Source organism: Haliotis cracherodii, unplaced genomic scaffold, assembly GCF_022045235.1.
Source record: "Haliotis cracherodii isolate W230 unplaced genomic scaffold, xgHalCrac1.p SCAF_16, whole genome shotgun sequence".
Lineage (NCBI taxonomy): Eukaryota > Metazoa > Mollusca > Gastropoda > Lepetellida > Haliotidae > Haliotis > Haliotis cracherodii.
In genome coordinates, this window is record NW_027266271.1 from 14513164 (window position 1) to 14537490 (window position 24327).

The 24327-nt window shown below is 37.5% G+C and overlaps 1 protein-coding gene across 2 annotated transcripts; it reads left to right on the forward strand.

The window, feature by feature from the left end:
• Positions 1-19: 19 nt before the first annotated feature.
• LOC139463857 (enhancer of polycomb homolog 1-like) lies at positions 20-24327 on the forward strand. 2 transcript variants are annotated; one of them, XM_071245237.1, is made up of 15 exons: positions 20-409; positions 8586-8742; positions 10184-10329; positions 11019-11114; positions 11657-11764; positions 11984-12051; positions 13607-13687; positions 14077-14203; positions 14644-14823; positions 15551-15637; positions 17008-17156; positions 18181-18303; positions 18639-19162; positions 19474-19711; positions 20595-24327. In XM_071245237.1, exons 1-15 carry the CDS (start codon positions 257-259, stop codon positions 20665-20667), a joined length of 2310 nt encoding a protein of 769 aa, XP_071101338.1. In that variant the 5' UTR covers positions 20-256; the 3' UTR covers positions 20668-24327. The 2 variants fall into 2 exon arrangements, with proteins under 2 accessions (XP_071101338.1, XP_071101339.1); XM_071245238.1 differs by having other exon boundaries at positions 19549-19711.

A 24327-nucleotide genomic window follows, 5' to 3' on the forward strand; every position in this document is an offset into this window, starting at 1 on the left:
TACAAAGAATCTTGGGATACCTTGATGGACTGGCAAGTCCGCCATGATGAAACACGAAAATCGTAGAAAATATACTGGGTTTGCGGACTTTGGGTAAACTAGGGCGACGTTCTAGTGCTAGATTTAGACCTTCGGCAAAATGTATTGACACTATCGTTTGGTTTCAGTGTGGTAGAGTCCGCAATTGAGGGCTCTAACCGTCACTTTGTACGAAAACTTCCTTGAACAGGCTCATTAGCATATCTAGGGTGGCAAGATGAGCAAGGTATCGTTTAGGGCTCGGGCGCTGGACGCCACGAAGCCCATGCCTGTTTTCAGGGCGGATGAGATACCTGATCTACCTGATTTTGCAACGATCAACAGATCTGTACCTCTGATGCCGACAGGAATGGAAAAAGAAGAGGAAACGGTACGTTGCCTTTGTTTAGAGCAACCGGAATTTGTGATTGGCCGCCATCTTGGTGGCGCGCACTTTACCTAGATTCATTCGAAAGGGACATTATGAGGCGATTGCGCTACTTATTGATGTTGTTGCTGCATTTCATGGATATCATTGTGTTCATGACTCTGAAAATATTGCCAAGAAACGTCCAGTCTTTGTCTGTGAGCATTATTTTGTCCCTAAGTCACGTGACATCAAGCGCCATATTTAGACGGTAGTGACGATATAATGCGAACTTGGTGTGTGTCAAAATTTCATCTCGTCGGAAAGTACAAAAACTGACAGCATTCTCGGCTGTTGTGGACCACCTTTGTTATTTAGAAATGTTTCTTATGGACAAATAAACTGAAATAACTCCACAGTTTACAAGTAAATCAAGTTTTGTCTTATCTGGGTCAAGGGAATCCCTGCATTATAAGGGGGATTCCCCCTTTTGAACTTCTGCCAAATATTTTGCAAATATAGCAGTGTCTTTAACACATTAAGACCTGTTAGTATTAAAAGCTCATTAGTTATCTTTTTCTTGTTTTTTATTTTCATAATTAGATCTATTTGCTGTAAACGTACACTAATGGTTGATGCTTAACTTGTATGCCCATTCAATCATGTTGCACATTTTGGTGAATGGGTGTTCAATTTGTTACTCAGGGGCATGTATGTTGTAGCTTAGAAAAGATATATATTTTGTTGTGCACATCATGCTTGTAAAGGTACGATACACGTAGATTACAACTTTAAAACACTGGATTGGTTCGATGTCAGTGTGACTGTTCTAATTGAAAACCACTAACCATTTGAGTCTGAATGTGTTTCAGTGTTCAATGTTAAAGTAATCCCTGGACTGCAGAAAGTATGGGATTATTTAATAAGCACCCCTGGCCTTTTGCAGATTTTAGACAATGGGTGCATACATTCACATTGGGATACCTGTTCGGACACACATCGTAAAACTTTTCTCAAGTTCATTCCGTTCATGTTAACAATACATTTGACATCTTTCAGACTAATTAAAGTAATCTTTTGACATGTTAAGCATCATTTCCTTGATAATGTTTACCAGTTCATGCTCATATTTTAATGTTGCGTGGTGTTACTTATGATCATTGTGGCAGTGTTATATTCCAGAAGAGTGGATCAGGAGCAATAACATGATGTAGTCATTGGCTTGACATTCATTAATTATGAACTTTCATCTTCACTTTTTTGACAGTTTAGTTGATATAGTTTAAAATCTGTATTAATTGGGGTGGTGTAAAACTCTAAAATTGGTCTTTCATATTGTAAACAATTAACAGTATTCCACACATTATATTTTCAAAATCATTCATTATTTAATAAACAAGTTAGCCACCGACTCATTAAAAAGTTTTCCATTTGAAGTACATGTACTACCCACCTAAAGGATGAGTATTGTTTTGTTAACAATCTTCAGAAATGCTGTGGTACATTTGTATTAGGAGAAACAATACAGGTCATAGGTAAACATGGTTTGTGTTACACAATATTTCCAAATGCCCTCCCCTCATTTTGTGAATCTCCTCATATCAGTATTCACTCAGTCCCTTTTGGCACGCCAGGAACCTATGATTGTGGGTTTGAATCCCGGTTCGTCCCAATTATGTTTCTAGGTTTGTCAGCACCATACCCGTGCTTGTGGGTTTTACCAAAGTGGTAAACGTCCGAGACATGCATCACTTCAGGCTTTCCTCCCACATTAAGCTGACATGCTATGATATAACTGGAATACTGTTAAAAGCAGTGTTAAACCCAACTCACTCACTCACAGTATTCACTTAGCCAGACAGTGCATACTAACAGTCACTGAGTGAGGAATGTCTTGGTTGTCTTTCTGTAGTTGAGCAAAAAATATACCTGGACTATTGTTAATTAATTTTAACTTCTAAGTTTTTGGTTACTTGACAACACATTGCTTATTACTGTTAGCAATATGCTCTGTGTTAATTCAGCATGCTGCAGCAGCCTATAAAAGTTTGGGACATTTTCTGAAAATACAGACACTATTACAAAGAACTATTTCTTCACAACAGAAAAGTCTTTTCTTCACTTTTCAGTCTAGTAAGCTTTGCTAATTAAAGTTGCCTCAACGACACTAAGATCCAACTGAAAATGAGGTCAGGTGACAGGTTTGAGCAAGTAAACTTAAAAAGTTATGGCACAGACTGCTAATAGATCTTGGATGGATATTATGGTTAGTAATAAGTGATGGGTGTAAATTTAACTGTGACCTTTATGGTATCAAAGCAAGTGTTTAGTTTGCCCTCTTGTCATGTTGGTGATACAGAGCTTTCATCTCACTTAGTAGGTTTGTTCTGTCATTTTATTTTTATTGAGAGAAAAGTGTTACTGCATTTGGTCTGATTGCTATGAAATGCCAGTGTCTAAAATATATATCTGCCTGACAGTCTGAGAACATCATTTTTGGTCCCAGGTTCTCAACTTTTACACTATGCATGTCTGTTCGAGTTCCATTTTGTAGATTTAGTTAAAAAAGTGAAGAATATGTACTAAGTTTACTTAAACCATGAGTGACATTTAGATAATGACCCATTATTAATATATATCGCAGAAAACATGCAATAAATTTGTTCATGTTTATGTCTAGATCAACAGTCTGAATTATTCTCATCAGAAGTGTTTGGTATGCATTGTTCAGTCCAGAGTAAGTGAAATCGGGACTGACAATGTTTTTTCCCGATTTGTCAGTCCAGCTGTCTGATTTGAAGTTTATATGAATCTTAAACACTGCAATTTCAGTTTGTCAGGGGAACTATAAATTTTTGCAGAAGCACATCCAGAGGTTCCTTAAACGCAAAACATGGGTGTTACACTTGAAAATATTACTGATATTTAATGATGTTCATTGTTGATAGTTGTTTGTAATGTTTGTCACATTTTTGCAAACTGATTGTCAAAACTCTTTGAATGTGTATACCATTTTGTTCAGTAACCATATCCAAAACACATTCCTACCACATTTCTGTGATGGTACTGCTTTATTAGACATACAGGCAAGAAACTTTGTTTACTCTTTCCAAGTTGAAAACTTTACAATGATTTAATACTGAACTTACCATAAGAAACTGTACAGACTCCTGTCAATGTCAAAGTTCATAAACTTAACTGCTAAATCATTTCTAGGATTTTCCACTTTTGAATGGCAACACATTGTTCAAATGATTCACCACAAGATCCTGATCACCGAATGAAAACTTTTGTCTCACCAGCTTCCTATAAAAAAGCTAATTCATCAGGGAGATTAAATTTTTCTGACTGCTAGCCTTCATCATAGATTATGAAGCTTCGTGTAAATTTCTAATGCAGATGTAACAGACTTCTTTACTTGTATTTATTCATTGACAAGTCTAGTCTAGCCATGTTCATACACTTATCAAATTATTGTTAAAAGAGCATCAACTACACACATGGACAGTGATTAGCACTCCCCTGTTGTCAGAAGCAAGCTTCCCCATGTTTGACAATATCCTTTTAATATCAATTGCTGCTCCAGGATCTTAGTTGCAAATCCATGATTCACTTTAAATATGATCCTTTGTCCATCAGAACCACCCCAGTGCACATGGCTTTGATAAAAGTGATAAAGTTGATCATTTGCATCATTTAGTGTTTTCTGAACACACCAATAGAACTGGTATACTGTTCAAAGCAGCTTTAAAGCCTACAGTCACAATATCATGCTCCCTTAATGATCTTCGCCTTGAAGTCGAAGCGTTTGCTCACGCCAAAGGCTTTGGTTTTATTCCAATTTCTAGTATCCACTGCCATCACATAGCTGGAATGTAGCTAAAAGCTGTGGAAAACCTAACTTAGTCACACACTACAATGATCTAGTACACTTTCAGGGATAGACACCGTGGGTCCTATCCAACTGGTCAGCAGTTCATTTGTGACTAGTGGTTTAATGTAAACAATGGCTAGATTTTAGCAGGAAAACAATTAGTCCAGTGTATGACACCAAGAAGTATCACATTGGGCTATCAAGAAATATATTCTGGTAGCCCCAAAACCTTGAAAGGTGGACCACCGAACATGCGAAATGCTCTGCAATCGTCCCCCTTGGGAATTCGAGGGGCATGCACCCCGTGAAAATTTTAAACATTCAGACTGCAAATGGGGCAATCTGGAGCAAGAATTGAAGAACTTTTTCAAACATTGCTTGTTAAATGTTTAGCTGGATAAATGAATAGATAACAGTGACAAATTGACACGATGAACGAAGTCAGAATGTCAAAATGTGTAAGCAAATTTATTGCTTCAATGTTCTAATTGATCCTTTGATTTAATCAGATTATCATAGACAATCGGTCACTCGCATCGTACACCAATTAGAATTTTTTTATCCATGGGCCATAGGCCTACCGTTTGTTTTGTACACTGCTAGTCTCTCTGAAATTGTGGCCATGGCTAACACCCTTTGGCAGCTGCATTTCTTGAGGTGTAGCAATACAGTAAGTAAGTGAATGGATGCGTATCATAAAACATAGGTTATGATATGAAACACTGTACATATTTCAAAATACCTTTCCTCTTTAAGGTCATTACTCCTGATCACCATTCTTCAATGACTTTTCTCGGACAAACAACAGAGAAATGAACTTATCAAAGACAAATGTACATCTATTTTCTTTTTTAACAAATTATCAGCGAATCACATTGATGGTATTGATAGATATAATAAAATGGAAATAAATAATGTTAATCATTTACTTTTCGATCATTTTGATACAGAAATAAACCATGTCTAAAGATACGGTATTCTTTCAGAAATGCTTTATTATTTATGTCAGTCAGGATACCTTAGCAACTTCAGAAGCATTCTGTTAAATTTGGAAATGTGTTGGGTGTTATGTGGAAGAATGCATTGTAATCTGTGTTGTAGGACAGTGCAGTACTTTACAATACTATTGCAATATTTGTACATGTAATATCAGTTTGTTTCACTGTCACAATACTATTGCAATGGTAGAAACAAATGCCTCAAAGCCACCCCAACCAAGGGTCTGAGAAGTTCTTCTTGTAGACTGTCACAACTTCCGAACTTAATCATAGATTGCAAGTCGACATCAACAGCAACATTCACTTGTCTTTGAAAAATTGAAAGTTGTTCCATCAACAAAATTTGAATTTCAGGACTTTGCTACACTGCAGCAGTATAAACAGTAAACTACATTTATAACAAACACACTTATAAAAAACCGATGGATATAACAAACTGCTTTTTGGTCCTGTCCATTTGCCGTATATATATGCTTATAAGGAACTATGGTTATAATGAACTAAAACTAGTGATCCTGTTGAACTGAAGTTTACTGTATAATTGAATTGAACTGTGGACTAGTTCTTTTCCTTTTGGTTCTTTCTGGGCTGACAGACATGTTAGTGATGTGATCTTGAACATGACACACAGAAGAATTAATATCCAAAATAAAATTCATTTTACACTTGTATTGAATGATTCAAGATAGGATCAAATGTGGTTAAATAAAATAGTATTTCGATGGAAAATATGCTTCATAAGGTAAGAGCAAGCAAGATCAGATACCTAGGCCTATGTTTTAAAAGATCAGACAAATCTTTCTGGATATTATGTACACCCGCAGTGGCCTTGAGTTGTAGGTATTAATGATCTTGCTAGGAGTATATTTCTGTGAGTGCTATACTAGCCTGTTGGACTGACTTGTCCATAGGAAATGAAACATGCAGAGGTTTCCTGCATGGATTCCATTGCATCGCAGACAACAGTTCTGTTCAAAGTGATTGTAGTGCCAAAACAATCGTTATTCCAATACCTGAACAGTCTTACAAGTAATAACACCAAGATTGCTTTGTGAAATGAGAGCCAGATCCCCAGCACTTAAAGTTTGTCCTAACAGTACTAAAATGTGTCCCCTTCTCAGTTACTAATTGTGTAAGTTCCTTTGACAAAATGATGTGCGTTATGTTTGATTCATTGTGTAAATGCCTGGTATGGGCCTGTAATGTTACACATTTGAAAAGAATTCACATACATACGGAGGATGTTTCAGTAGATATTTTTTATAATAGCTCTGCGAAGAAGATCCATGTTAGATCATGAAGATCCATGTTAGAAAAGGTCTTCAGCAACCTATGCATGTTGTAAGAGGCGACTAACGTGATGGGATTGTCAGTCGCTGACTTCCTTGATGCAAGCCATCGTAACCAAATTGCGTATATATTGATGCTCATGATGTCAATCACTGGATTTTCTGGTCCAGATCAGATTATTTTACAGACCATCATCAGATAGCTGGCAAGAGTGTAGCATTAAACAACAAACAGACCAAACTCATAATGATGTTGGTTGTTTCTTGGTAATATTACCTTGATCACTTGCTGTGCAGAGTTAGAGGCGTGCCAGAAACTTATGATCATGGGTTCATATCCCAGATTCTGCCTGATTTCAAGGTTTGTCAACACCCACAATCATGGGTTCTCCAAACTGATAGTATCAAACATCTATATCATTTCCATCTTTCCTCCCACATCAAGCTTCGGAGATATTACCGAAATGCTGTTCAAAGCAACGTTCAACACAATTCACTCACTGTTGCTGGACAACAGTAAAATTCAAACTGACTTATTAAAAAACAAGTTTTATTTGTCTGTCATAGGCTTTGATGATTGTGTGTTGCCTTTGGGATTTAAGCTAACAAAGTCTATACCAGAGGTTTGTGAATTTATACTGTCACTACAACATTTAAGAATCTCGTGGAATAAGCAAATATTTATCAAGAATTGTAATTGGTTTATGAACAGGGATATTTATGATACATTATTCATACAAATTGATAAAAAGAATTTGTTGACATGTTTGATTAGTGCCCAGCATATGTACAAAATGATTAGCGTTTAGGTGACCAATACCATAACATAGACTTCCTACAATCCTGGTGCTATGGTTTTGTACAACCACACCCAGGCCCCACTTGCACAAAGAAGAGGGGACTGACGGGATCGGGTGGTCAGGCTTGCTTACTTAGTTGACACATGTCATTGTATCCCTTGTCTTTGTGATATTACTGTTCATCGTGTATCTTGAAGACCCATGCTTGCCATATAGGCGACTATGCTTTTCAGGATCGTGTGGTCAGGTCGCTGACTTGGTTGATGTATGTCATCATATCCCAAGTGCGTATATATCGATGCTCATGTAACAATCACTGGATTGTCTGGTCCAGATTTGATTATGTACAGACGGCCGTCATATAGCTGGAATATTACTGAGTGTGGTGTTAAACAACAAATAAACATAGCAATCTTCACACTACAATGATCAAAAGTCCTATACTCTTACATACACTTAAGATAGTTGTAGCACTAAGATTGCTTCATGCAAGTGGGCCCAGGGCTCTTGAGTCCCCCAGCAGTTAGACACAAGGTAGCTATGGACTACCACATATCTAGACAAGCACCACTTCGCTAGTCCCAAGAACAGTGAAAATGACTAGTTTTCTTCCCAAATCAAGTTTCCTGACTTGAGTTCCTAGTCAAAATGTTCAGTGGAGTAGTTGGGTTTAATTCAATCTGTTGACATAGGGACGACAATATAGGTTTTTGAAAGGATTTCTCAAATTGTCACTTTAATGGATTCATGTTCAGCGTTAGAAATTGGCACTAGTCCTATAGTCCTTGCCAATCAATAGTTAAGGCATCTTTAGGACGAGTAGAAATTTGCCACTTTTAGGAGTTTTTCTATATGTTATCATTGTGGACTATAACTGTTAGTTTCTACCCCTGATGTAAGTTGTCTACTCTTGGTGATATTACTCTTCATCGTGTATCTTAAAGACCCATGCTTGCCATAAAAGGCGACTATGCTTGTCGCAAGAGGTGACTAACAGGATCGTGTGGTCAGGCTCGCTGACTTGGTTGATGCGTGTCATCATATCCCATCATATCGATGCTCATGTAACAATCACTGGATTGTCTGATCCAGGCTCAATTATTTACAGACCCGCCATTCTGGAATATTGCTGAGTGCGGTGTTAAACAACAAGCAGTATATTATATTGGATTTATTGTAACCTACATACAGCTACGCATTGTATTCTACCAGACTTAACCTAAACTTATATGATTGCAGGAGCACCATCTTCAGAGAGCCTTGTCCGCACAGCAGGTCTATGGGACATCCGAGGCACTGGTTATTCCTATACCTGAAGTGGAGGATATTGCTGAGAAGTATGACCAATATTACAAGCAGGACTTCAAACTGGGGAAGCAGTACATCCACATTCAGGGTAGGAATACCAAATTCATGACACTATAAAAGGGATTAGAATTGTCCAGCTTGCCTTTGGCTGTTTGTCTCAGACAAATTGTCCCAGTTACCACAGATAATGACCTATCTGCTTTGGATGACTTTGATTAATATGTCACCAGTTCTCTCTTAGTTTACGATCTGATCTGACAGTGAATTCCTGAATATTTTATGTGAATTTTTAGCTAGCCAAACAAAATCAAGTGAGTTTATGTTCTGGCTTGCTTATCCAGCGTTATCACCTGAATGCATTTTCTCAGAAATCACTGGACCAGTGAAGCTGAAATTTCAGGTTTGTTCCCCTCAATGATGAGGTTAGAATTTGTGAATCACCTTCCTCTCTCTCTTTTGTTGAAAGCTTCTTTTTTAATAGTTCTTATATTCCCAAATTCAGAGATATTTTTACAGTTCAGTGCATTAATGTTAAACTGAGCATTTTCCTTTATATTGATTCTGTTAGCAAGAGGTTTTAAATCTGATTTGTCACTGTGTCAGCCATGGTAGCTATTTTGAAAAACACTTTTTACCGTCTGGGCTCAAAATGGTCTGGATGGACCCTCTTCCCAGAAATTGCCAGACTGGAAGCTGAACTTTAACATGACTTTCAAATTATTAGGATTTTACTGTGTTTTGGGGAAACAATTGAAATAATTGTATGGCAGACAAATGTGGAATTCCTTAGTAGGTATCTGACCCTAAGAGTTTAAACTTTATGTAAAGTAAGTTAAACTGTTGTGCATTGCAACAGTGTTCTAAAATACTACTTCATTCTTGCAAATAAGGAAAGTTGGTTACTGGTTTCATATTTATTATATTTTTGTCCTCCGAAATTTTTTGAATAGTAGCGGTGCTCACAGCATCTTTTGTTATGTGGTTCTTTGTCAACATTTTAGACTGTTGACTACATATCAAGGTGAGCTATAGTGATCTGGCTCTATTTTTCTTTGACACTAAAATTAGTAGTAACTGTTTTCTGAGTTTTATACATCAGCAACCCCCATTTCCTTGTCCTACTCACAAACGTTAAATGCACATTTGAAAATGTCCTTCAACAATAATATTTTAACAAAATGAAAGACAAGGACTACTGCCCTCATTCAACTTAAGATGTGCATTGGTGGCCATTTTATCCTGTTGATCTTTTATAATTTTTGCTCTGAAATGTTGATCAACATCAGTAGGAACATCAATAAATAACTGAAATACACTGACTGAAACATAAGTACAGTTCTTGCTAATGGTAAATGGTGTGGACCTAGCAGAAATAGCTGTCGCTGTTTACATGGTTAGGCAAGTTCTAACATCAAAAAAAAAAAAAAATGTACCATATCTGAAACAAATCCTCATGTCCTGGAATATTTTCAAAGTAAAACACTACTGAGTGACTTTGCAACTGACGACCTGGCTTTGTTTTCTGGCAGCGTTTGGTATGGACCAGGAGATACCGGACTATGACATGGACAGCGAAGACGAGGGCTGGCTCAATGAGCAGGCCAAGAAGATGGAGATCACGCCTCTCAAGTTTGAAGAGATGATGGATAGGTTGGAAAAGGGCAGTGGTCAGCAGGTTAGTGCTGATTATATGTCATTGGTGAGAAGCGTTCCCTGTTTCTACCAGCATGATCTGGTTTTATCAAAGTTCAGAAAAGCACACCTATTTTTTAGTTACTCCCCATTTTGCCATGCATGTATGAAATAACCAATGAGGATTAGATTGTTACATTGGTGTCGTTGCTCATAATGTCAACCTTTAGTTTACTTAGTTGAGACATGGTTATTGGCAGATCACCGTTGTAATTGTATGTCTTAAATACTGCTGACTGTGAAGTAAAACAACATTCACCTACTCATTCACTGTAACAATATTTTCCTGCCCTTTGGAGGGTCAGCTGTGGCTACTGGTCCGCAATGCTGATGCTACTGAAAATCTGCAAGATCATCTAATTTTATCGCATTGAACCCCCATTTTCAATAAATCAGACAGGGATTTATCTAGGCCTGTAAGAGGCTGACATTTGACCCCATGTCTGCAGTTCTTCAGAAAAAAAATGAATTGAAATTAAAAACCTTCCCAACTTATTTTAGTATAGTTAAAACTCATTTTATGGCCTTGCTTCATTGAGAATGTGACCGATAGATATAAAGATAAAGAGGCTTTAATGTTCAGTTTTAGATTTTTGCAGAGAGTACATTGATAAATAAGACAATGTTGTCTCGTTTACCCTACATATAATGTTGCATGATGTGTCATTGCAGGTGGTTACCCTCCAGGAAGCTAAGTTGTTACTGAAAGAGGATGATGACCTTATCATTGCTGTGTATGACTATTGGCTCAATAAAAGGTTACGCACAGTGAGTATTGAAAGGAACATTTCAGAAGCATTTTTATTATTATGATTTCTCATTCCACTCTCTCCTCCTGCTGCCTTTTTCCCCTCCACCAAAGCATATAGGGGGCTATATTCATCGCCTCGTCTGTCAGTCCGTCCGTCTGCAATCATTTCTTTTCTGAAGTGGTGCCTTTTGCAGCTTTTTTTTTGTAATTTTTATTATTACCAATTTGATTTTCCCCTGTTTCCATGGAAACAAGCTGAAAAAGAGGTTGGTGTTGTTTCCAGAGCTGAACTAAGAAACTGTTCACCATTTTTCATCTTAACTTGGTACATGTATTATTCATGGTTTGAAGTGGTGCCTGTTGCTATTAACAATTAAAATATGGTGCCTTTTGGTATTTAGGGATTCCATTTCCATGGCAACAGCTTTGATGATGACTTTTGTTTACTTTTCAAGCACGACCTTGTACCTCAGGCAATATAATAGAATACTTTGTTCACTGTTTATGATTGCTGAAACAAATAACGAATCATGAAGAATAAAATGTTACCCCTTTACAGCAACAACCATTGATAGCAACTGTGAAGACAGAGAAGCGGGATGGGTCAACAACTAATAACCCATACGTGGCCTTCCGACGGAGAACTGAGAAGATGCAAACAAGAAAGGTACAGAGCTTACTGTTTTTCCTGGCCTTCAAGGAAGTATTGGTAATGAAGAGCTGATGCAAATATTGTACATACTACTCAATATTTGAATTAAGCACAAAAGGCAGTGAGTTTTTTTCATAATCCTAATGTTTAATGTTAAGAGCCACTCAGTGACCGTAGTTGTCACGATGAAGACCTTTTTGTCATCTCCTTGAAATCCAATACAATTCGTTTCAGAATCGCAAAAATGATGAAGTCTCATACGAGAAAATGCTGAAACTCAGGAGGGACCTCAGTCGAGCAGTGTGAGTATCATATATATATAGAATACTAAACGAGCTCCCGTGTAATACCAATTTTATGAAACGAGTGAATAGTTCTGGTATCTGACGAGCGAAAGCGAGTCAGATACCACAACTATTCACGAGTTTCATAAAATTGGTTTTACACGAGAGCGAGTTTAGTATTTTATTTATTACTTGTCATTTATAATGTTTTTAGAATTATACTGTTGAGTGTAAATAGGCCGACACCTACACGATCCATGGCATAATCCAATTGAGTTTAACAGAATAATACTTCAAACACGTCAAAAGTTGAAACGTATGAATTTAATATCATACAATGGTCCACCTTTAGAATTCAGGCGTTCGTCCCACAAAATTATCGTAGTGCTAAGGCTATCACAACTCACATAATTTAACTTAGACTAACGACTGTCGTTGCGCTACCGTACGATCGCCTTGTGGAACGGGGCCTTGCACCTCAAAGTTTACAATCACGTCACAATACCCGATGACGTAATTTGTTGAATTTTGTTGCAAGATCCATCGGCGAGTCAAAGCAATGTGACGTCAGCCTAGCAACAAGGTTGCTGGGGTCATCGAGTGTCCATAAGCTCCTCCCAGTGATCTATCATCTCCACACGCAATGTCGTTGAATACGCCAAGGGATGTTGAGAGCTTTCAATATTTGTTCGTGAAACGTGTTCCGAGAGTACATAAGCACGCGTTTTGGTATTACACAATGTGTAATAAAGCTGTATGTTTATTAAACGGGTGATCTCTTCACGGGCAAGTAATAAATATATATATATATCAGAATCGATGACAATGAAACAAGTTACACCACATACTGAATTGTAATCTATGCTTGTGTATAACAAACAGTGACGATGGAAATCTCATACATTAAACGTCCAAAGTTGAGAGATTCACTTGCGTATTCCAGTGAAACCTGATGATGGCAATACACTCATCACTACTTGGTGACTTTCAAAATATGCAAAAGAATTGTTAATGATTCTTGACTTTGGGTCAAAGTTACACCCTAATTAGTTACTATCATGTTTTTGACAACAACCGTATTCAGGGTCTAGATCAAGGGAGGTAACTCACAAAGGACAAAGGAAACTGGCACATGAAGTATGCAGACGGCATACTTTGTACCACAATAAAGAAAACAATTGAATTGCTGAACCGTTTCGAGCTCTGTAATCAAAATCAGATGAACAACTAATCAACTTAGAATTAGATTTAACACAGCATTCATCCTCATACCTGTCAGCTGAATGTTAAGAAGGCATTGCACAAATCGCCATTGAAATAGGCAAATGATAGGACATTCGTTAGTTTTATGATGATCTAGAAAAATAAGTATCCTGGCCAATAAAGATTCTGTTTTGGCCAATAGTAAACTTAGTTGGCAACCATTTAATTTAAAAATTAACTTTGAGCCCTGTAAATCTGAATTTCTTGGTCAAGTCATTTTTGTTTCCAGGCCATCATGAAAGGTCTTTGACAATGATATGCAATGTAAAACATTATTCATTTGTTATTTTGTTTCTTTCTGATTTTGCAGTACATTGCTGGAGGTGATCAAGAGAAGGGAAAAGTCTAAGAAGGAGTTGCTTCAGTTAACGATTGAAGTTTTAGAGAAAAGGTGAGAAAGCATGTAACCTCGTGACCTGTCTTAGAATTCTACTTTTTTCTTTGAATATTCAAACATTTGCAGTTAACCTCTATTGAAACTGTAGATACCTGAATACAACGATCAACTGTTTGTTATTTAACATTTTGCTCCTATCAAATGTGTATTATTTTCATCAGTTGTGCCAGCTGGCATGGGTCTTCGGTTTAAATTTTTTTTTAATTTCATTTTTCTACAGATCTTAAAAACATGTGACCTTGGTGTCTACTTTGAATTGTATTTTCTTGAGGGATATTAGTTTGCGATTTGTATTATATATCTAATCTGAATCATTTGTTGCTGGTTGACATCTTCTGAAATATTTTATCCTTGCTAATGCAGTGTAACTTTGTGTATTGCAGGTACCAAAGTGAAGATTTTGATGGCAAGTTGTTGGCTCATGCTGAAGCTGAACGGCATAAGCATCCGTCTTTCATTCCACCATTTAGTCTCTCAAAGTCTGGGGAGTGGGTCCAGGGGGTGAATGGGGTAAGTATTGAAACATTTTCCATGTTTGTATTTGTATTTGATGAAGATTTAAGGCTCCCCTATTTGTATTTTGTTTCCATTGACAAATCACTTACTTTTTGTGACCTGCAACATGGACTTGAATGACATTTCATTTGAAACTTCTCTCTGTCCTGCCTCAGTTTTAAAAATGAGTTCATTTCAAAATCATCACGATTATTTGTTCCTGACTTTTATAAAAGAAAATTCTTTTTAGAGACCATTTTACTTGGTTTGCTTCATTCCTAGGTGTTAACATGATTGATTTCAAAGAATATTTAGACATCTAAAATCAAATGTGTTATTGTTTGTGTGTAAAATGAAGACAGCTTAATTCTGATCTCTCGGGACTATTTTGAAAATCGTTGGATTCCAAAGGCATGACCAGGAAATGAGTTACTTATTTCATTCTTGATTTCCAGGATATTGCCCCCAAACCCAAGAAGCGAGCATATCGAAAACGGAAACAATCCCAGCAGCAACAGCATCATCACCATCACAACCACCATCATCAAACGTCCAACATTACCTCATCCCACTACAGCGAAGTGGACATCTTGCATCCAGATATAGACAGCTCTGATGATGATGGGCTTTCTCCTGTGAGTTGGCTGCCAGCATTAAGACTTCTAATGTGTTATTACTAAAGATTTGGCCTAAAATGCAACGTAGATGATCGGGGACAGAAATACAATTTCAATTTTGATACTGCTACTAATCACTGATACCGTGTGAAACAGAATGTTGTTATACCCCTGACCTAAAAGGGTGGGGATATATAGCTATGCCAAGGAATTCTGTCCGCCCATCCTTCCAGGAGCCTTTTTCTTTGAGACTTATTACTCGAAAACTTCTTCATAGATACTTTTCAAACTTGGTGAACACTTTTTTTACCAATAGGAGAGGTGCAGCACAAGTTTGTTTTCAATATTTGGATTTTCTGAAAAAAATACAGCTATTTTCATTTTTTTACTTAGAATTTTTTAACTGAACCATTTGTGTGACCTATAACATTAAAACTACTTCATGGATTCTTTTCCAATTGGGGGTACAGTTTACATACTAATAGGAAAGGTGCAGTGCAAAGTTTGGTTTTGATAAGTGGATTTTCTGAGAAAACATTGCTTTTTTCATGTTTTGAACTTCAAAAATGTTGGGAGTCGAAGTCGGGGATATTAGTGAGCCCTGCTCACTTTTGTCTTGTTTTATACTTGGTATGGAAATCAGGATAATTAATTTTGTGATGCTGATTGATTTGTTGATAATTCTTATATGTTTGAAAGAAGTTATTTTGAGATGTTATTAGCAACATTTATCCTTTCTTTTCAGGGTATGTCTCCATCTGATCATGAAGATGAAAATGATCCTGATGGTCCATTTGCCTTCAAGAGAAGGAAACATTGTCATTATTTCACTGTAAGTATATTTGCCTCTTTCTGTTGACACAATGTGGGCCTTATACACATCTGACCTGACTCTAACTCAGGACATAAGTGCACAAATATCATATATATCAACTTGAATTTTGATTGTCGAAACAGTAGGATGTCAGATGGTAGTATGCTGCCAAAATATTAAAAGAGTAGGGACAGGGATCCCTGCAAGATATAAATATGGGGTCATTTTCAAATCTTATGGGGCCAGACTCTTCGGAGATCATATGATAAAACTTAAAACCTGATATGCAGGTTATTTATGCACATTGCCGCCCACAAGAAATATATATTAGCAATACACATAATGTTTTGCATGGCTTCTCTATCAGATGTACTGTTAAGAATTGCAACAACTATGTTCGATTAATATATTAGGCTCAACAGCTAGTTTCTCATCGCTGCCATTAGTATGTCTCTTCAAGGTAATCATTCTGAAATAACAATTTGCCTCTGTCATTTAATTTGATTTCAAATGATTAATACAAAGCTGACTAGTCGTAGTATTTGTCACCGTCAATCACATGAAATCACAAAGCCTGGTTCATTGAAAATTTCTATATTTTTTGGTCTTTGATTTAGAAGAGTCACTATCAAGTACACAATTTAGGTGCACCATGGAAGCATTCTGTGTATTGTTGACCTGTGTATCTGGGTCATTTGAAGCAGAAACATGGTTTGCATTATCAGATGACAGTTTATGGTTTAAGAAGTTAATATTGATCTGTCTCTGAACCATTTCTTTCTGACCGTTCTCATATTTTTCTTTTGGGCCATTTGTTGCGGTAAAGAATAGATAAACATCATCCATATGACTACTATAATTGCAAAAATGTGACCTAGTGTATGTGATATCTTTTCTGTATACTAAATAGAAGATCCTGTGGATCCTACCTTGTTTTTCCCCTTTGGTGGTCCCAAGACAAATACATCCTTTAGTTCCTCATTCTTGTCACAAAAGCCAACTAATTTGTGTGTGTACAGTGTGTAACCAGAACAGAATACACTCAAGGCATCTGATCCCAGGGCCCATTCAACAAAGTTGTCATAGCGCTGACAAGCGTATCACCTATATTTGACGGTGACTTACAACAGTCATAGTGCTGTGATTCCTTTTTGGAATGGGGCACTGGTCATCATTCCAACTAACTTGGGGGTCCAGTGCAATGTGTCACCAGAGCAGAGTACACCTAGCATCTCAGCCTTCGCCGATTACATCCCCAAAGCCAGTCAAGGAGTAAAAGACCATCTATAATTCATATTGAGTGACATGTAGCATGTCCTTGTACAACAAGGATAGCTGCTCATGCATCAACGCCTTGTGTAATTTACCATAAAATATTCTCTCTGCAGCCTCTCATGGGTCGTCAAGGCAACTGGTCCTGGTGTAGTCCTGATGAAGGTGGCCTTGGTGATAAAAAATACAGATATTCTCTCATGTCACTACCTCCTCCAAGAAACTGTGTTGGGTTCTCCAGGCGGCGAGTTGGCAGGGGTGGACGGTAAGTTGACATGCTATAATAGGATTAATCTGTTTGTCTGATTGGATTTTTGTGCTGAGGTATTTTGATTATTGAGTTGAGGAATTCGGATTATTAAACTGAGGGAGTTTGGATTGTTAAGTTGCAGGAGTGTGGATTATTAAGTTGAGGAAAATTTCATAAAGAATGCTAACCCAATGTTCAGGGTTTGAGGCATAAGTAATAGGTCCATGGTAAACAATTACTTGCAAATTGTGACAAATAGAAGCTACATGTCACACCAGGAGCAGTGGTGACATAGCATAACACCACTGCAAGAGGCTAATTTTCACATCCCTTGACCTGACTATTCTCTGCCTAACAGATTAGCCTATGCAGGTATTTTGGGGCGCTTTACATATTGCTTTGCATAATTATCTAGATATGCTACTACAACTGCGACAGTGAGGTGCTCTCTGTAGGGCTGCAATTACAGCACGTGGAGCCATACAAACAATGTAAACAAATGATAACTATGCAAATGGAAATATATTTTCACATTTTAAGATATTTTCACAGTGAACTTAGCCATTCAATGACATGTTTATCTAGATGTGTAGACTTGTCAAAAATGAAACAGATGAAAAACATTTGCAATATCTTGAATGGACTGTATAAGATGTGACATCGTCACATGGCACTAGCCTGTGGCAGAGGTACTATGCTGGCTGGAGAGTGGCTACTTGTATGGTGGGAAAACTCATGGTTACATTGGGTATGTTGATGTACACTGTTTAGGGGACTTAGGTTCATATCCAGTTTGATGTGGTTGGAATACATACTGAGATGGTAATGGAATGATTGATATTGCTATCATGATCATTTCTGATGGTCTTTTTTATAGGATTGGATGTTTTAGAAACATTTAGATTTTGAGTCTGGCTGCTGATCGCGGAAAATTTGAAAGATATTATGAAACTAGAGAAAAAAACAAATTGCCAGACAATGCTATCGGTCAGCTGTATCCTTTTCTAGTTTAACAATGTTGCATTTCTTTCATATCTAGAGTCATTATGGACCGAGCGTATACACCCTGGGACGATGGCCTAGACAGACTCGACCTGGGTGATCCCTCACATTCACCTGAAGTGCTCGGTGAATATGTCACATATATACGGGAAAGAAAAATGTAAGTGCAACAATGCTTCTTTTGGTATTTATTATTTAAGCCCTTGATCCACAAGTCTTGGTGAAATAGCAGTGGTTGAAATTAAGCATAAGCGCCAAGGGTCAATGCTAAAGACTTTAAATGGGTCCTCAGATTCCAATACCAAGCAGCAAGTCTCAAGGACCCCAGGATTCCACCTAATTTCGAACACTGAATAGTATGAAGATTACTTTGTTTTATGACTTTTGATCCCTTTACAGATGTTTTTGTTGTTGTTTTTCCCGCTAAAGCTAATAGGTAAAGCCAGTGGTAAATGTCAAATAACATAAGACTATCAACTGTACATTTATTTGCAGTCCTCATTTTCGTCCAAAAACTCCGCCCCCTGACAGTGACTCAAGGCATGGTAGTCGGTCACCGTCAAGTACTCCAGTGTCTGTTGAGTTTAACTTTGAGACTTTCCAGTCTCACAAAGAACAGTTGCTTGAAATGAAACGGGAACAGGAGGAAAAACTGCTTCAACTTGAAGCATCTGAGATAGACTCATCTGTGATTCTGGGCCAATCTTTCTCATCACAACCAACCTCAAGGTTTACATTGGACTCTGCCAGTGCCGAGTTTGCTGTGAGTGCAGTGATGAATTCTTCTCAGCTTCCCAGTGCAAATATTGGTGCTACAACTACTACTCCTACTACATCCACTTCCTCATCCTCATCGAACAATTTAACTGCCCCCTCTGTTTCATTACCCCCTGTGTCAACATCACCATCATCGTTGTTGTCAGCGTCACTAACTGCACCACCAATTCTTGTGACGACACAGACGACCACGCCTACACCACCAACAGTTGCTGTCACAACAAATGGACCATTGATAGACAGTAAGGAATGATATAGTTGAAACGTTTATTGTATACCTTATCAACAAGGACAAAATTGCAGACTTCCTTGTGAAAATATTATCTCAGCGTTAGACAGGATTTAGTTTCTCTTCAGAGAGGACTAAGTTAGTTGACATTTGAGTTAAAAACTAGCTGCCTTGTTATGAAAAACAAATTTAAATCTTAAGCTATATAGATATCCGTATATATCCATTCCTAAGGGATTTGTGAACACATTTAGCCTAATATGATGAATGTCGGTGTGGGTTGAGGTACCTTGATACATGCAACATCCTGTGTTCTTTTCATAGGTAAAACAAGTGGACTTTCAACCTCACCAGCAGCTAACATTCTTCAGTTAAACTTCCCTCTCAATGTGTGTTCAGTGACAACGGCAGCAGTTACAACAGCTTTGACAGCAGCTACGTCGGTGAAGGTGTCTTCGGCATCAACGTTCATGAAGCCCAGTGTAAACAACAAAGTGATGCCAGCCAACACCAGCACATTCAAGCTATCAACAACACCGGCCACAGCACTCAATTTGCTCAAGTGAGTTGGATACTGCACCTATTACTATAGACTTAACATTAAATTTTGCAATGAAATAAGCCAGTGCCCTCTTGTTTGTGTTCCCCATGAACATTTCAGACTAGAATTAGCTTTCAGACCATGCCTTCATTTAGTTTTGATGGAGGTTCTTTGTTTGTTTGTTTGTTTGTTGTTTAATGCCGCACTCAGCAATATTCCAGATATATGACGGCGGTCTGTAAATAATTGAGTCTTGGCCAGACAATCCAGTGATTGATAACATCAGCCTCGATCCACGCAGTTGGGATCGATGACATGCATCAACCAAGTCGGCGAGCCTGACCACCTGATCCCGTTAGTCGCCTTTTACGACAACCAATGGTCGCCTTTTACGGCAAGCATGGGTTGCTGAAGACCAATTCTACCCCAGATATTCTTATTGGGGTACCACACTAGAATCAGCAAGAGCTGATAGGAAGTTACAATTTGGGTCATTAACATTATTGCGATGAATAGCTGCAAGATTGCTGATGTGTTAGGCAATATTCACTCACTCACTTACTCACTAGTTTCATCAGCTCTCAGTGGAAGCACTGTGGCCTAGTCTAATGTGCCATAATTTGCTGTGCAGAGTTGTGTCCCTTGGGCGTGCCTGACACCTATGATTGTGGGTTCGAATCTGGTTCACCGAGATTATATTTCTTGGTTGGTCACCACCATGCCCATGCTAGTGGGTTTCACCAGAGTGGTAAACGTCCGAGACCTGCATCTGTTCGGGCTTTCTTACAACTTTAAGCTGACACTGGAATACTGTTAAGTGGTGTAAAATCCAATTCACTCATCAACTCTCAGATTATTTCTTCAAAAGTTTCAAAATTTTGAAATGATATATTTTCACTTGTAGACAAAACCATGAAGACCACAATGCTGTGAGCACCTTTAACAAAGACCAAGTTTTGCCAATGGATGTTACTTGATGGTCGGAGAGAGTAGTCTGCTGATTATTTACTCTTCAACACTGAGTGTGGGCTGGTACTGCCACCTGCTAGTGGCCCACACTCCTGCCCTACCAGTCTGACTCGCGATGGAGTTGGTGTAGTGCCAGACGACAGAACTCTTCATAACAACAGCCATTCGTACAACTCTGGCTGCAGTGCAACACCACATGTAGAAAAACATGCTTCGGGATGGGCAACACTCATTGTATTGTTTAGAATGTTGTGCATATATTCTTGTACAAGTGATGTGGGGACTAACAACAGAAATACTTGTCATGTGTGAAGTGCTTATGATTAAATCTAGATGCTACATGTTACAGCTGTTGTCCAGTTAAACACCCATGATAGTGATGCTGCAATTCTACGGGTAATTCTATGGAATGCGTGTGTGTGACATATAAATGGAATGTGTTATGTTATTCATCTTCTACATTCTCCCTCATCTCCATGTTTATCAAGTGCTTGACCATTACTTCCCAGTGTGTATCACAGGAAGTGATAGACAGGCATCAACTGCTTGACAATTTACTTCCTGTGTGTATCACAGACGGATAGACAGGCGTCAGATGGGTATCTGCAATCACTTATTCCAATTTGATAAGATTCTGGAGAAGTTGAGTGTTACATATTCAGTTTTCATACTTGTTAAAATCATGTAAGGAAATAGGATTCTTAAAGATCACTAGGTTATTGGTAAACAAATCAAGTGAGTTCCTTGACATGGTATGTTGCAATCATGTCAGTACTGAAATGGGCAGATCCTCTTGTTTCTAGATAAGTTCAGTTGTAATCAAGAGATGTATGGAAAGTACCGTATAATTCTTAGAAGCAAAACCTGCATACAAGAACAGAAAAGGAACTTCCATGGTATGATCAGAAAATGTGCATGAAATCCAGACTGCCAAAATATTCACTTTAACATCTGTAATAAATTAAGCTCATCTGGTAAACTGACTAGTTCAAGTAATCCTGTACAAGCCCTGTTACAACATGTCAGAGAAAGTTTTGCAACAATTGTAGAAAATGACACCATAATGTTTTCCCTAACCTTTCATCTGATCCATTCTGGAGACATTCATATGGACAAAGCTGCCACTCAAAGGAGGTAACTCATGTTGCCTGATACTGACAATGGTAGAATTCTTTTGATAAATTTCTTATCCTCTCACTTGAACTTTAGTATTTCTTATATTATAAAGTTTGGTTTTTTTGTGCTTAATGATCAGTAGTAACTATTATTAGGAGTACATGTATGTCAGACATCAGAATAAGTTGTCTCACACGTACAATGTTTCTTTGTCCATTGGTTCTATACCCACAGAAGTAGTAAGCAGGTATATATGTAGAAACAGCTTGAATTAAGGTGCTTGTAAATTAAATGATAAGCACAGGAGAAAAATCAAAAGACGTGATCATAGATTAAAGCTTTCACCATTATCTCAACCAGTTGTTCGTGCCTGGGGTGTGTCCATCTTAATGAAAACACTGAGTAAGTGAACTTCTACAGTGTATAAATGAGACTAAAACATTTTCTATGCAGTCATCTGGAACAAATTCTGAAACTGCAAAATTGGAAATGTCTGAAAATAAATGTTTTGCATCTTGACAAAATTACCATAAGCAAAGTTTGTTTTTGAATGTGATCATTGAAGAATGTGAAGTTGTTAGTGATGCTATGAAGCTGAGAATGTTGGCGATTCTCTGTGTACCAGTTAGTGAGATGCATGCGAGTTGCCACATATTGTGTGGCAGTTCGAGTGGCTGCATACTATGTGGCATTGTATCAGCAGAGGCACTGGAACGCTGATCATGAACTCCCACACAAACATCTTTTACCATAACTGTAAATAATTTTTAATTTTAAATAAGGTACTATTTTGCCATCCAGTTAATATTTTTCTCTTCTTTTTTTTTCTCTTCTTTTTTTTTCTCTGAGGGAATAGGATGTTTAAGGTATACTACTAAAATATGAGGACCACCCAATTCTTTCATATGGGTTACAGATGACAAGTAACTAGAGTAATATGAAAGAATCTGGTTGTTCTTAACCTATTTAAGTTTATTTATGTATATCATAGCTTGATAAATTTCACATCCTTTCTAATAAATATGTACGAATGTTACATGTAAAACATTATTTTAAGAATAACAAATAAAAATTTTCTTCAAAGTGAACGGAACTTTTTAAAATTCCCTGCTCTTTATAAACCAGTACTGTTTGTAGAATCACAATCTTCTAGAATATCGCGCTAAAGTATAGATGCTGAAGTTCTGTATTATGTTTGTTACACACTTCCTAAGTGGCTTTTTCTTGTTGATGTTATGTAACATAGATGTATGTTGTCAGATGTTGATTTTCTGTTAGATGTGGATATAGATTAGGGAGCACTTAAAATCAAATGCTGAACACAATACATGCTCTGTGTTGCTCTACAATATATTTTGGATATTTCAGAAAAAAATTGTACTTGTCTTGAAATAATAGTTTGTTCATATCTCCAATATATAAATTGTAAATGTATGGAAGGATATGTCAGTGTTGTACACAGAAATCAGATTCTTTCTGCAAACTTAGCTGATTGAATCCGTGGAACATGTATCACTGTTAATGAATGTAAAGTCAACTCATGATGGACTATATGGCCATGGAGAAATATTATGTCCCATTAACAATCCCACTTCTAATCCCTAAGCATGTTGATTTGAGGGTAATGTTTTTCAGGGTTAGAACTTGTAATGTTAAAACAATGGGGAAATTTGATTAGCCAGCAGTAATACTTTGACAGCCCCATGCTAGTGTTAAGTTCTAACCCTGTTTTTTGCAGTTTATTTAGATATTGCAAACTGTTTATCAATCATTTGGTATTGGTATATCAAGAGTTGACTGTATTGCTAGGAATTCTTCTTTAACTTTACTTTCAGAAATGAACTAACTTATTTTACAGTAAAGCTCATTTGGCAGTTATATTCTCGTTGGCATCAAGCTTAGGAGTGCCGACATATACAACAGATGAAAACTGCTGTAGGTCCACATTCCATGTAGATACTTAAGTTGTTAACCATCTTATTTTCAGCGTTCCAATACCTTGCAACCCTAGCCAAACCTCAAGTCATGTGTGATTGCCATTCTGACATCTTGTGTGATTCATACTCCGAAATTCTTATGCTTACTCATAATTAATTCTGTGATTGTTTTGGGTTTTTATTTGTTCAGTCTTCAAATTTAAAGGTATGGAATACCTTATGAACTCTTCAGATATTTTAGATATGAGGTTGTCAACAACCAGTTTAAACACAACTCAAATTGAATCTACATTGCTATTTTGCATCTTCAAAATTAATGCTCCAATACATTTGGACAGAAAATTGTCAGTTACACTGTAGAGAAGTGGCTCTACATCAGGACACATATCTGGCTGGGGTCATATTGAGTCCTTGTTGCCAAAGGGTGACTGGAGATTTGGGTTGTACTTCTGTAAGCTAGCCGGACAGACTGATTGACGGAGAACTTGCTGAATGTAGAATGACGATTTCCTTCAAAGCACGGCTGGGTTAGAGATTGAGCAATGATCTGTGATATTGGGGGTGTGAGTGTATGCACACCAGGTTTTCATGAGAATAATAAACATTTGTACAGAG

What these genes read in the sequence shown, in the direction of transcription:
- LOC139463857 (XM_071245237.1), top strand. Translation starts at nt 257, where the DNA reads ATGAGCAAGGTATCGTTTAGGGCTCGGGCGCTGGACGCCACGAAGCCC. An exon ending in GCAGTACATCCACATTCAGG is followed by an intron (nt 8,743 to 10,183) that starts GTAGGAATACCA and finishes GTTTTCTGGCAG; the next exon opens with CGTTTGGTATGGACCAGGAG. An exon ending in CGAGTTGGCAGGGGTGGACG is followed by an intron (nt 17,157 to 18,180) that starts GTAAGTTGACAT and finishes TTTCATATCTAG; the next exon opens with AGTCATTATGGACCGAGCGT.